This window comes from Triticum aestivum, chromosome 4A (genome assembly GCF_018294505.1).
Source record: "Triticum aestivum cultivar Chinese Spring chromosome 4A, IWGSC CS RefSeq v2.1, whole genome shotgun sequence".
NCBI lineage: Eukaryota > Viridiplantae > Streptophyta > Magnoliopsida > Poales > Poaceae > Triticum > Triticum aestivum.
In genome coordinates, this window is record NC_057803.1 from 43,720,994 (window position 1) to 43,735,786 (window position 14,793).

General features: G+C 43.4%; 2 protein-coding genes across 2 annotated transcripts; one reads left to right on the forward strand and one right to left on the reverse strand.

Moving 5' to 3' along the window:
- Nucleotides 1-3,760: 3,760 nt before the first annotated feature.
- On the forward strand, nucleotides 3,761-4,980 carry LOC123085037 (uncharacterized). The gene is made up of 4 exons (XM_044506595.1): nucleotides 3,761-4,085; nucleotides 4,181-4,270; nucleotides 4,364-4,460; nucleotides 4,582-4,980. Exons 1-4 carry the CDS (start codon nucleotides 3,929-3,931, stop codon nucleotides 4,715-4,717), a joined length of 480 nt encoding a protein of 159 aa, XP_044362530.1. The 5' UTR covers nucleotides 3,761-3,928; the 3' UTR covers nucleotides 4,718-4,980.
- A 216-nt stretch (nucleotides 4,981-5,196) lies between these two features.
- Nucleotides 5,197-14,793, reverse strand: LOC123085036 (uncharacterized). The gene is made up of 9 exons (XM_044506594.1): nucleotides 14,411-14,793; nucleotides 13,607-13,795; nucleotides 12,812-12,904; nucleotides 12,414-12,596; nucleotides 12,238-12,340; nucleotides 11,964-12,149; nucleotides 8,694-11,101; nucleotides 6,691-7,298; nucleotides 5,197-5,918 (listed from the first exon to the last, which is right to left on the reverse strand). Exons 1-9 carry the CDS (start codon nucleotides 14,609-14,611, stop codon nucleotides 5,915-5,917), a joined length of 3,975 nt encoding a protein of 1,324 aa, XP_044362529.1. The 5' UTR covers nucleotides 14,612-14,793; the 3' UTR covers nucleotides 5,197-5,914.

The window sequence follows — 14,793 nt, forward strand, 5'->3', positions numbered from 1 at the left end:
TATGAAAAAGGTCAACAAGCTGATACATCTTACTGAGAAGTGTGAGACAATATGGAATGGAAAAGATGGATATGAGGTGAAATTAGGGCAGCATGGTTTCAAAGTTGACATGTAGCTAAAATATGTTCATGTAGATATTGGCAATTGTCTGGAATTCCATGTGTTCATGCTCTTGCAGCATCTCAATGTGGTCCTGATGACATTGTTTCACTCATTGCAAGCTGCTACACAATTGAAGCTTACAACAGGACTTATGAGCATTACTTGATGCTAATGGAAGGCGTGGCTAGCTGGCCTGTGTGTGACAGACCAAGGCCAGCTGTTCCAAGCTATGTGCAAATGCATGGGAGACCTAGGACTGAGAGAAGAAGAGGTGCAGATGAGCCTCCAAAACATCCACAGAAGCTTTCAAAAATTGGAACAAAAGGTAAGTGTAGTCTGTGTGGACAACCTGGGCACAACATGAGAAAGTGCACAAGTAATCCCAACAGGGGGAAATACAATAATAAGAAGAGAAAGAAAGAGACAAAGGTGTGTATTGTCATACTGTCATATAGGTAATTCTTTTCTTGTTTTTCTTTTATTCTGATGTAACTAACAATTATTTTCTCTTTATTTTGTTGTAGCAAAATGAACCAAGAACATCACAGAGAGTCACTAAGGGAACATCTACAGGGGACAGGGCACAATCTTCACAACAGGGCACCCAGCAACAATCTTCACATCAAGGCACACAACACCAATCTTCACAGCAGGGCACCCAAACCAAACCTACAAGTGGAAGGGCCCCTAAACAAGTCAACAAAACTACACCTAAAGCTAAAGTGTGCAAAAGACCAGGAGCAACTTCTAGGCAAAGGAGGACCGTGAGCATGTTTGATGAACTTAGGAGTTAGATACCTGGAACTGTTTACTTTACAAACCTGGTGGCTGTAGCTGCTTGGTTTGCTGGTTCTTTGCTAGATTATGAAGTAGTGTGTTGGCTGGAGAACATGAAGTACTTATGTTTGTGTGTTTTGTGCTTGCTGGCTAAAGATTATGAAGTACTGTTCACAAGTCTGTTTGCATTCATAACAGCTAAATTCAATTGCTTTTGTGTTCTTTGAAGTGGAAATAAATTTCAAATGATTGCAATAATTAAAGTGCTATAAGAAGAAACAACATCAAACTGCTAGTACATAATTAAATGTTGACAGGTTCATTACACATCATTTGTCACACATTTGGCACACACCAAGTCCATTGGCTTAACACATTTGCCACACACTAACTCCACTAGTACATAATTAATAGAAGTTAACACAAGATCAAACTGCTTCTGACTCTCCAATCCCATCTATCTTTCCCAGCTCGGTCTTGAATATGTGCTTGCGACTGAGGTCTTCACCTTCAGCTGGTAGCCACTCAGCAGGCAAGTCCTCAGCTAGCAGAGGACCACGATCAATCACCTCTTTCATATGGCACAAAACGGGATACAACAGTGTCCTCTTCTTCTTTGGCGACAACGGCCCGTACTCACCCAAATCAAACTGCATTGCTTCGTACTCATCCATCGACTCAGGTTGCTTGTTAAACAGAGTTGGCTCAGATATCTCAACTGTCACCAACTTGCCAACATAGAACGGGTCACGAAGCCAAGCCATTACCTCGAGCTCATGGCGGTTTGTCGACGGCAGGATCTCGATGAGTTCGCCACCAAGGTCTTTCAGAACTGCTTTCACCGATACCGTCGTCCGGGACTGGTTGGGGAGGCCTTCGAAGCTGAGCTTGCACCTGTACTCCAAAGCACCCGGCTCAGCACGAATGAATCTGCTCCAGCGTGTAAACTGGATCTAGCGGTGGCAGCACTTGAACTTCATCGACGAAAAGAGCACATCGGTGCACTTCTCCTCCGTTGAGAAGGTGAGCCACAGGTCGTGAGGGGGGCATGCGACCTCGATGACCACCTCCGACGCCACCACGCCGCAAGGCTCCTCCAAGGCTGCCAGAAGAGCTGCCGGCGTCACGCTCTCCTCGCCATCACCAACCGCCGTGGCTAGCAGCACGTACCGGCGGTAGCGGAGCTCGAGCGCATCCATGGACGGAGTGCGGGGGATGAGAACATGGCTCGTCTCCAGTCGGCGAGAAGGCTATCCTCGCCGCCAAACCTCCTGCGGGAACGACCTATCCAGCAAGCTACGTGTAGGTTGGACGGCGGCGACGACCGGGGCTGCGCCACCACCGCGGTCAGTGCTCGCGCCATCGACGGACACGGTGGTGGAGGTAACGCTGCCGCCGCCCATGGAAGCTAGGGTTAGGGATTTCGTTGCGGGAGAGAAAGAGAGAATGGGGAATTTTTCACACGGTGGGGGCATCTCTACCACACCAGCCGGTAAAAACCACCCTTGTCCACCGCCACGTCAGCTCCAGGTCGAGACAAACCACCAAGGGGTTTTTTTGTCTGGTATGGATTTGATCAGGGGGTGAAAGGGGCAGAAAAATAGATCAAGGGGTGATGTGAACCACCAACTTTGTTCAGGGTAGTAAAATAGACTTTTTCCTTCTTTAATATCCCAAAGCTATTGCAAGGAATCAAACCTATCATATTCAATGATCTACAAGTTTCATGCAAGTTTTTATCATACCGCGGTTGTATACCATTATTTTTTGACCAACCATATAACTCATGCAAATTACCACTTCCTATTCAACTCTCTCAAAAGATTTAAGTGAAGCAATAGAGTCCTAATGATTTCTACAAAACATATCACCATGCTCAATCAAATATAAGTGAAGTACAAAAACAATTGCCTAGTTGAGATCATGATACACTCGGCCGTGTCTCCATCTTCATCCTTCAATAGATACAACGCTCCTTCATACACACCCCAATACTTATTGACTTATTGTCAGTGACATAACTACGACAGTAACCAAATAGTGGAGAAGAGTAAGAGCTCATAGAAAAGTACGTGGAGGGTGGTAGATTTGCATGCGTTTGGTTGTGATGCCGTGAGGGAATATTTCTTCATTAGTGTTGGTCAATTTGAGCGTTTAGCCAGGTTTTAAGGTGACTTTAACACCATGCAGGCTAAGTCATCTATATCTATCTATATCAATATAAAAAGACCCAAAGAGGCAGGTCCAATTAATCTCGGCCATCAAATCATGTCAATCCAACGACATAGACTGCTTCAATATCGAGCGATCAACACGTTTAGCGTGCAGTTAATTTCATGCCAAATATAGTACTAATCACATAATAACACGCAAATAATATCTTATTTAATATCTGCATGCACTTAATATACTTTCAGATTAACGTGCATTGCACATAGTAAAAAAAGAAAAGAAAAAAACAACCGAGCAAGCTAGAACGTGGAGCCACGTAGATAGCCAAACAGGCGAAAAAGTAAAGATTTCGCTTACATTATGAAACGAACGAAGGGAGTATCTGCCAACTTCCTTGCAATCCCACCAAGTTTTCTACGCGAACAGTGGCGTAGCTAGGGGGTGGCAGGATGGTCCATGGACCACCCTGGAATTTCCCCATAGCTTGTATATAATGTAGTAAACAATATTTTTTTGAAAATAAATAAATTTATGTAAATATTTCTATTGATGGACCACCCTGATCTATTGGGCTGGCTACGCCACTGTACGCGAACCAAACAAACTCCGAGCGTATCGTTTGATCGCCGCTGCAAGACTCGCATACATACACAGAAGAAAAAGATCCAAAGGGCAATCTCCGGGATCACCCCCATCGTTCGTGGCTGACAAGAGAACAGGTAGTGAGAGTGGCGCCCACCCTTCCCCAATCCGCCCACCAGCAACCTCCCACGTCAGTCAGAGTAGCTCAACGGCTCATCCATCCATTCATCCTCTCGCCTACGTTGAGGCAGCCCACCAGCACGAGCAAGAAACCACTGAACACTAGCGAGGCGCCATGCTCGGCCTCTGCGTCCTCTGCGGCGCGCCACCGGCCACCGTCTCGGCACCGCCGCCGAGAGCCCGCTGCAGCGCGCCGGAGAAGAGCGGCCGGGCGTTCCTCCTGGGCGTCCCTGCGGCCGTCTCGCTCTCGCTCGCCCTCTGGTCCACCCCAGGTAGAGTGCAAATTCCTCACACAGTCAATCACGTATGTTTCCATTCCACGTACGACAACGGCCAACACCGTTGAAATTTGTGTGCGGACTTGCAGTGAGCGCCGGCATCCTGTCAGGGTCCACCGGGCTGGAGTCGGTTCCAGCGCCCCCGATGCCCCGGCTCGAGTTCCTGGACAAATGGAATGGTTGGTTCAGCTAGCTAATAGCTCTACACTATCTCATCTAATACATATCAATTTATTTATTTTCCGTTAATTTGCACTGAATGAATTCTGAAGCGGAGAACCAGAGGAAGTACGCGGAGAATGACTCGAGGTTCAAGTCCTCCAAGGTGCTCAAGGAGCTGCTGGAGAAGTCCAAGCAGAACAAACAGAAGTATGTGCTCGTGCTCACGTCTGTTTGCTCACTCCTGTGCTGGAACCAAGCTCTCTAACTGACTCCGTCCCATGTTCATGTGATCAATCTCTTTCGGGGCAAAATTTGTTGTTGATATCAGGAACGAGAGGGAGATCCAGGACAAGTACTGCCTGCGGGGCGCCGAGTGGGGCGTCGGCGACTGCTCCACGGTGGGGATGACGGACCAGGAGAAGGAGGACTTCATCACAGAGCTCAGGAAAAGAGTTGGGGAATGAACGGACCACGCTGCAGCATCCGACTCAATTGCTCGCCAGAAACAGAGTTCTGGCACTGCAGAGCTGCTTCTTGCCACAGCGGCAGGATGTAGTGGTAGCATAGTTATTACTAGAGAAAGAGAGATTTGATCTGAGGGGGGGATGAACAGTTGGCAAATACACAATCTAGTTCAGAACAGCTGATGGTTTAAAAAGGTCAATGGGAATAGTGGCCTCTTGTTATGTCAGTAGTACTCCATGCGAAATTTGAATTTTCTCCGTCAGTTAACTGTTAGTGTAAGCCTTACCACCAACAAACCCATAAGGAAAAGTAACTGGTGGCGCACTTCGATAGTTCAAAAATCCATTTGAATACCGACGGATATGAAACTCGATTGACAGAGCATCAGATTGCTCAACACAAGAGATGAGCATACAACCGACATTCTCCCTGTACCAAAATCAAACTGCACGTGAGTAAAACCATCACAGAGAGCACGTCTGAAAAGGAAGTTGATCAAACGAAGCGATCGATCTTTTCATTAGCCGAAGAGTAATACAGATAATCATATTCCTCGAAGCTAGAAACTCAACTTCAAGATTCTTAAACCCTAATACATCTAACGTGAAAAGTTTTCCATATGTGAAAACATGATTACATGATCTTGCTTCTGCCAAGTGACACGAGTTCACTATTAGCTTCCGGCTCTGGATGGGTGTCCAGGCAGTACTAGTAGAATCCGATGATTTCCCAGTCTTGTCTCTGATATCGAGATGGCAGTACAAGGGCTGGCATTCTCGCTTAACCCTTCCTTGATCATATCCTTTGGGTCAATAAGAGGATATATTCCCGTCTTCCCGGTTCCATGGTTTATTCAGAAGATAATTCTGCTTTAGTCTGAAAAAGCCCAGTAAAGCATGTTGAGATGACTGATGCGTCTTTCCATGGAACTAAATATTCCCGAGGCATCTCAAAGTATCATCAGCTGCTTGCCAGTAAAATGACCTGCTGCTGACTGATGTCTCTTTGGACGAACTAAATATTGGTGAGGTATCCGGCCACCAGCTGCTTACAGCTAAAGGCACATTCGCACTCTGGGCACCAGATGGTCCAACAATATGCAGTTGTGTACGACATAATCACAGGCACCAGAGCTAAATATAACTGAAGGGTGTGCATCGGTTCAGTATCAGAGCCAAGCTATCGTATCCTTCCAGCTACCTTCAGAAAAAAGAGAAAACAAAAGGATCAGGTGGTGACAACAAATGCTGCAAAATACTGACAACGGTAACAATCAAGAAAGCATTCCACAGAAGCCAACTGAATAGTTTATGAAATTATTATGTAATTTGATCAAACTGTAATTCATTTAATGACACATTTTTTGAAGAATAGAACCAAGTAACTACCATGTAAAATAATCATCAGAATACTACTTATATGAAACAGACTGATATCAATTATCCTCTCTTTCGGTAGTAAAAAATATGGTTAGCCAACAATAACTGAATAGCTCCTCAACAGAAAATAGCTATCCAAAGATATATGACGGTGTTTTCCCTGAGATAACTTCCACTTCATTCTTTATTCCATGTTTTGATGAACATAACTACTGATGTGCCAAAGTTAAAGCTTTCACAGCTCCATCATATCCAGCATAATGAAAAAAGCATTGTAAAAATGTCAGCTCGACAGGTCATATCCTCAAGGGCGGCAGAAAACGCTGAAGAGTGAAAGTTAAAGTAGCTAAAACTCAAGTGCGTCCCAAACATATCACTCATTAGGTATTTTTTTTGTCAATTCTAGCTAGGACAGTAGCAATTGTTATCACACTAACTCTGATGATGCACATAGAAACACCTACCAGTTTCTTTACGCAAATAAAAATGAAGTATATCATACATCAATAATTTGGTTTTCAACAGTAACTGCTCACACTTAAACAATAATACATAAATGATATGCAAGAAAAGAGACAAGCGAGGGGTATTACCTGCGAGGTTGAGGTGAGGATGGTTGATCAGGAGATGAATGAGAGGAACTAGCCCTAAACGCAGTATGTCTTTGCCCATAAAAGCCATTGGCCATTACTTGGCGAGTGGGCTGTGGTAGATCACCATCATCTGCCATAGAGATTGGCCCCAGTGAACCAAATTCAAGCGGTTCAGAGGAAGAGCCATGATTTGCAGCTGGTTCGTATGGGTAAACCATAAAATATGGTGAATCTGAAGCACCAACACCATTTGGCACTGCATATGGTGATGAGTAAACCCCATGTGCGATATTCCCTGGTCTGTGAGTAGAGTTTGTGGATCCATGAGATTGACCCTGTCCAAGGTATTGAGCACCTGCCTCATGCCTGTGTGAGTCATTTCTATAGGATCTCCGCTGCCTGTCAAACTGACCTTCATCTGTTGTCTGCCTATCAGACCTCATGCCATACCTCTCTGACTGGCTACGTCCATAGTTGCGGCCTGTATTTCGTTGTCTTGAGTTTGCCCAACTTCCTTCTTTATCACTATTGTCACCCTTGTCACTATTATAACCTCCTCTGAAGTATCTTGAACTCGAGGGACGCTCTCGGTCCCTAAATGGAACCTTCTGAGAAAATGCAACGAACAGAATTGACAGCTTAGTATTCCCAGTTAAAATACTATCATGTTCGTAAAGCAACTATCACGTTCATAAAGAATCGCCTGATAAACTATATTGCCCTTGAGGCACAACCACACAAGTAGGGGCATAGAGCTACACATCACCCAGAATATCTTATATCCATGATATAAGCTCTTGAGTTTCCCATGCAGCAACAGATGACCAGTCACTCCAGTTAGCTGAGACTCCGTCAACCATATTGCCAACACCATGTGCACACTACACTTGGGGATACTGAAGTTGTTCCTACTTCCACTTTTGGAGGAAAATTACTACTTTCACTTAGCGATGAGTGATGACTAAAATTCACACCATTGTAGCGATCTAATATTTACGGGGTATTATAACCACATTAAGTACAAAGATAGATTGCTTAGTACAACAGAACCAGATCGGTGGCAACATTTGAGTTGATGGATTGCTAAGGAAACTTTCAAGAAGATGGTTCCGGTTACTACTTATTTTACTACTAATGCTTCTTGACTAGGCTTTACCGGTTACTACTAAGCATCCTGGAACCAGCCACTTGGTAACGGTACTCTCTGCCTGTTTCTGGGGTACAAACTGCATTCATGACAAGCTGAAGAATATCTTCTCTTGAATATTACAGGTAAACACATTTACCGTTTTTTAATTGTACCTATGACACAAATTCATCCATAAAATATACTCCCTCCATAGGGAGTATAAATGTTACAATCTCACAGTAGGGTCATAAATGGATGGATCAAGACAGTCTGTTTCTCAGCATCTATGCCGATGTGGAGCTTCCGATCTCAATAGACGGTATAAATCTGGGCCGTACCAATTCAAAGGATACCTAAATACATCTGTTTCTGTTTGACAATAACAGCATGCCCCTTTCCACTAGATCGTTTGAGTAATATGGAATGCAGCTGGCTACCAACTTAAAACCTACTCCCTCCGTTCCTAAATACTCCCTCTGTCCGAAAAAACTTGTCCCAAGCTTGTCCCTCAAATGGATGTATCTAGCACTAACTCGGTGGGAGGGAGTATAAGACCTTTTAGAGATTCCACTATGAACTACATACGGATGTATGTAGTCATATTTTAGAGTGTAGATTCACTCATTTTGCTCCGTATGTAGTCTATAGTGGAATCTCTACAAGGTCTTATATTTAGGAACGGAGGGAGTATGACATATCACAAGCTGGGACAAATGATATTACATTTCAGAAAGATGATGCTGATCAAACTATACTGCTAAAGCCAGTAAATTTACAAAAGCTCGTTCTTCTATATTATTTTTTGAGATACCAAGAATAAGCATGTTATGTTTGCAATAAGGTAAGACTAATGAACGAATTATTAGGAGCTTACAGGATTTGGCAAGTAGGTTCCTGTTCCACCACGGTATCTGGGTGCATGCTCTCCATAGTGCGGAGGAACAGCAGTAACTCTTTCTGAAGCAGGCTGTATTGGCATCATAGGAAAGGCTCTTTGGCCAGGACCCACCATCTGTGTCCAGTTGACATTCGGTGAAGGTGGTCTTCCAGGCCCATCCCATGGAACATGCCCTTGCATGTACCCTGGAGGCACTGCAAAAGGGTATAATACAGGACCCATGGGGCGTGCATCTTGGCAGAATCGTCCATATTGTAAATTCTGCCAATGACTGGCAATATCACTGTTTAGAATGTCAGGCTTGTGATCATAAGATGGATTAGCTACAGTACTGGATGATGCTGTTGAGGTAGCACTGTTATCAGGTTGGTGAACATCATTGAGTGAACTAAAATTTTGAACAGCAACATTGACAGGAAACTGATCAATTCCGTCATTTCCCTCGAACTGTGGAACAGATCCATCACTATTGCCAGGAACAAATGGGAGCACAACAAAAGGAACTGGTGGACCTGTTGGGACAAAAGTCAGTCCAGAGTTATCAGCTTGCCTCTGCTGAGAGGAACCAATAAGAAAAGGTGCAAACATGGGATTAGGCATCCATGATGCGTTAAAATCATTCCGTACTTGACTAGTTCTTGATGGATCTGACGAGACAGACCCTGTTGCTATGTCAGAAGCTTCATGCCTAATAACTGGCACTACAACACCATTCCTGGCGCCTTCATCAGCTTCTGCCGGCATATGGTCACTGGTATTTCCTGTCTGCCAACCAGTCTTACTTATGCTGAGTGTGGTTGTGGCAGGGGCTGGAAAGGCAGGCTTTTTTTCCCATTTGTCCCTCGAAGCTCGTGATGTCTTTGCAGCTCTTTCATCCCACGAACTCTCTGACAGAGGTTTGCTTTTGGAAGAACTGGGTTGTGAAGTAGTTCTCAAATTTCCACTACTCATGGGGGCATTTCTCCTGACTTCTCTACTTGTTTGATTTTGAAACATGTTAGTATAGTTTTCCTCTACTACTCCGCTATCCTCAACAGTATATTGCATCTGCCTGTCCAAGGGGGGGGCAGATACACCATTAGGTGAAGAGGAACGGTTGTTGTCATCAAAATGATGCACATGTGAATCCCTTCCTTCATGGTTGAAATTTCTAGACAACCGAATACCATACTCATACTGAGTGTTGCCAAGATCAAGATTCGAATCTGATGTAGTACTTTTTTCACTCTCATTACCATCCTCTGTGTTTGGTGCAAACGAAGGGTTGTAAGTATAATGGGCCATAGGTGGTGGAACAAATCCTTGGAGAAACTGCATGTTGTGCAACCACTGGCTCCCAATTAAGCTAGTTGGTGGAATCCCGGCAAAAGGTTTTTGAGGAAAAGCTGTTGGAGGCAGTAAGGGCAAAGATGCTACAGACATATGAGAAGGTAATTGCATTGGCAATTGAGCCTGTCCATTGAAACCATGCAACTTTGCTGATGCCATTAGATTAACTAGAGCATGTTCCTCCTGCTGCATCTCCGATGCCTCAGATACAGAAGGAAGTTCTTCGTTAATCACGAAACCATTGTCTTCATGATAGCTGCTGGAAACACTATTTGATTCAGAAGCTGCTTTTGCACTAGGGTGAGATGAACTGTTCATGGAAGACATTGACTCATCCTGTGAGGATTTAGTGCTGTGGTTGCTAGGCACTTCTGGGACTAAGTTATTCCTTCTACTATTGTAATCATTGTTCACAGGCTTCTCCATTTCTACCACTCTAGTTCGCCTTCCACAAGAATATCCATCAATAGAAGGGTCTGTCAGTTCAGGACTAGACTGGGTTCTTGCAAATGGAGACATGTTCTGCCCATTTCGGCCATTAACAAAGAGAGCATTTGGCATTCTCCCATCCCTTTCACTTGGCATTGATCCACCAGACCTGTTCCTTTCAAGCGGTTCAGAGACCTTGGTGTTGGGTTGTGTCACATTAACTTTTTGGTGTTGTGCATGAGAAACAGCAGGATGAATTGCCTTTGGTGAATTCCGAGGGCGTAGATCACTTCTCTGAGGTTGTTGAGAAATAGGTTCAGCATAGCTGTGAGAACCTTCAGTGAGACTGCCCTGATTAGCTCGAAGTTTAGGTTTTTCTATCTTCTTCTTGGGCATTGTTGCATTTTCGTGGCTGTTTGACGCTTCAGCAGGGACAACCTTCAGAGCATGTTTAGGAAACAGATTTGGTGTAGGTGCGTCGGGACGGTTCCCGCTCCCATGTCTTGTCAATGTATTTGTAAAGAACTGATTTACTTCAGCAATTAGATCTTCATTTGGACATTCAAGTAACTTTGCCAGCCTTTTTGCCCCAAAAGAAAAGGCACTGCGTATTCTAAAGTAATTGCCTGAAAAAGTAACAGGAACTTCTCTATCAGCACAAGAAAATACAATATAAAACTTGCTGTATTCAAGAGGATGATCAGCCACAGCAGCAAAATGACTACAAAGACAATATATGTAAGTGTGTACAAACAAACAATGTATATTATAGTTTAAATTGCTACAGATATCATCTCTTAATCAACCATGTATTGGCTTGGCCAAAATGGGAAACCTAACTCCTGTACCTAGAGCAAAAACCATTTAGAGCACGTGCACAGACGGGTAATTCCTTGTAGCTACTACTCTGTCTCATAATGTAAGACATTTTTGCAAGCTAGTTTAGCTTGCAAAAACGTCTTACATTATGGGACGGAGTGAATATTTATTACTTGCCTAGATACATCAGTAGAATGGTGAGCTTCCACCAGTTGAAAAGCTAGAGCATGTTATTTGTAGATACCCCATCCATTTCTTTTTACTCCGTATATTCGGTTTGTCTGAAGTCAAACTCTCCAAAGTTTGACCAAGTTTACACAAAAGTTTATTAACATTCACAATATAAAATGTATATCATTACATCATGAAATATGTTTTCATATTATATTTATTTGGTATAGTAGACGTTGATATTTTTAAATATAAATTTGGTCAAACTTTACAAAGTTTGACTTTTGACAAATCTAATAAGCAGAGTAAAACGAAACTGAGGGAGTAACAATTATGCATAATTTTTACCAAATAATTCATTTTTTAATTAGAAAGTATTAGTGAATAGAATCTGAGCCTATTGATAGCACTATAGCAGCAATAGGAAAAACCACCAAGCATGAACTCTGCTCAATTCATCTGCTTCAATTAGAATCTTTTAGGTAGTTTGATAATCACCTTTACTGACACTTCTTCCAAGATTGTTATTTGCTCGTAAGGGATCAATAACATTGAAGTGCTTTGAAACAAATGGTTGACCCTGGTTCTCCTGGGTGCGAGGCATAACTCCATACAGATGATTGCATCTATCCAGGAAGGCCTTGGTCAGCAACAATTCACCAGTGTCCATCCGCGGGGGTTCCGCTGCATGAAACAACAAAAAAATCTTAAAACTACCATGTTACAATTAACTATGAAACAGCAGTAAAGTAAGCAACATATATCAGATTACCAGTCATATCTGGAAGTGAACTTATAGGAACTGGCCCCCACAAACTCAAACAAAATTTCTCCCAATCAAAGTTGCTAAAGAATTCCAAGAAACGGTATAACACCTGCAATTGCAAAAGTAACAGATAAGCACTATTCTCATGCAAGGATAGTAAAATGCAAGAGACAACAAATCACCTCAAGTGGTCCAGTAAAACAGTTGTTGAACACGTGAAATATGTACAGAACAAGGGTCTCCAATGCATAAGTAGATATAAGACCATGGTGAGCTCCAAGAATACGACTCTCGTAGAAACACCATGCCTTTACCAATATGATACTCCGCTTGAATAAATGGTTTTGATTGATCAAGCTATCAACCTAATAAAATGAAAATCCATTAGAAGCGTATAGGCAGGAAAGTCTAGTTTTAATCCTGGAATCTATATGCAATAAGCAAAGCCATATAGTCGGCATTGTAAATCAGTAAATTTGATAGTGTTAGCTAGTGCCTAGTGATATACAGAAAAAAATTATTCCAGCAGGTCATTTGCACATGGTATACACATTCAGTTGATTTGAACAAGAGAACACACCTGTTCAAGGAAACAAAGTGTACACAATCCACCAACTTGGTTAAATGAGATATCAACAACAATGTTGTCCACAAGACACTTGATAAGCTTTACCTGTACATGATTCACGAAATACATTAGGATGATACCAAATGGATGGGGACAGCATAATACAGGTAATGAACCATAATTCATAATACAAAGTAACTTAAACAGAAGATATGTTTCCCTATTCTGAGAACTAATAGGTTAGCGCATCTTAAGACAGCATAATACAGGTAATGAAAGCTCGAAGTACTTTTCCATTACGCAATATGTTGCACTGGGACATCATCATCATCATCATCATCATAATAATAATAATAATAATAATAATAATAATAATAGGGTAGCGCATCTTAAGGTAGGGAGTATCCCAACCTTCCACCTTGATTTTAGTGAGGCAAAATAGATTAGCACATCTTACTGTAGTGAGTAGCCAGCTTTCTATCACAAATCTTGCAAAGAGACTGTAAGGGTGTCAGAGTATTCTGACACAAACAGAATGTCCACAGACATCTGTGAATCGCAAGAGTTTCCGGGGAAGAAAAGGGAGAGCATATGAATAAATTGAACTATCGCTTCCGATGAGTTGTGTACTTGTATTTGTTCTGTTCTACATGTGGCACAAATCAAAATACAGCAATGGTACTAATTAAACATGCACATGCATGCAGGCAAACGTATTAATTCAACACTGCTCTAGGTATATAGTTACCACAGAAATTAACTGCAAAATAATATCATATCATGTTTCGCTTATCAGAGAGAGACTACCTCCGCCTGAATATACTGAACTTCTTTTACACAAAATTCAGCATTTTCACTTTTCTCTTCACGCTCCAAAGCATCCCTAACTAGATTTGCCCAGGTATCCTTTAATTCTTCGCTATTACTGAAAGCGGTGACATCAATGTCACCATCCGGTAAGTAAGTCTTCAGAGGGACTGATCCAAAAGTAAAAACCTGAAAGAGTGAGATCAATTATATTTCAAACACATATAATCACCAGAAACAATATATTTGAGGCACGCAAAAAAAAAGGCAACACCGAGAAAGTGGCAACATGTTAGTGCAAAAAAAAACTTGTATGCAAGAAAGGCAAACAATGAAACAGGTAAGGGACTACTTCAACACTGACATCTACCAATGTACTTAGACAAATGCTCATTCCATAAGGTACACCAGTAAGTAGGATTGAATCAGGGCTACAATACAGGATTACTCAAAATCTTCCTGACAAAGAGATGCTGGTTTTGCATATCATATCATAGTAAAGGTCGATGTTGTAGTTCCATAAGCCTTTTGTGGTGTGAGTGATTGGTATAACCAGCTGTGCTGCTCAGACAGACAACTATTGGGGAGAGAGGGAAGTATATGGTCAACTGGACTCTTTGTCCTGTCAAATACAACAGCAGCGACCTAATTCAGCTAGAACAAGCAACCTAGCATAAACAACCTGACTAACTCCATGTCTACGGATGCACTGCAGAAGACCAAGGAGAAGTGACAGACACTGCAAGCCACTAATCTCTGTTACTTGTGGAAGCAATCGATCCAGTTGTAACACCATTCGTATACCTGGCAGGAGAGGCAGTTCATGATGAGGCGCTGCACGTAGTTGTAGACAGCGTGCCTCCGGCCCTCGGAGTAGGCGTTGGGCTGGATGCGCGCGATCAGCTCGGCGGTCCGGGACTCGGCGACGGCCCAGCGGTCGGGGTCGAGGCGCCGCGTCACCCCCGCCGACGCATTGGGAAGGAGCCCGTTGGGCACCATGGCCATGCGCGCGCCAACCAATGCGGCGAGCCGATACCCTAGCTCCCAACGCGGCGGCGGCTGACCGGGGGACCCGCCGGGGGGGGCGGCAGCCGGCGGCGGGCCGGAGCAGCCCGCTTCAGCACGAATCGAGCCGAATCGGCGGGGACGCGGGAGGCGGAGGGGGGGCAAACCCTAGGCGGGCGACG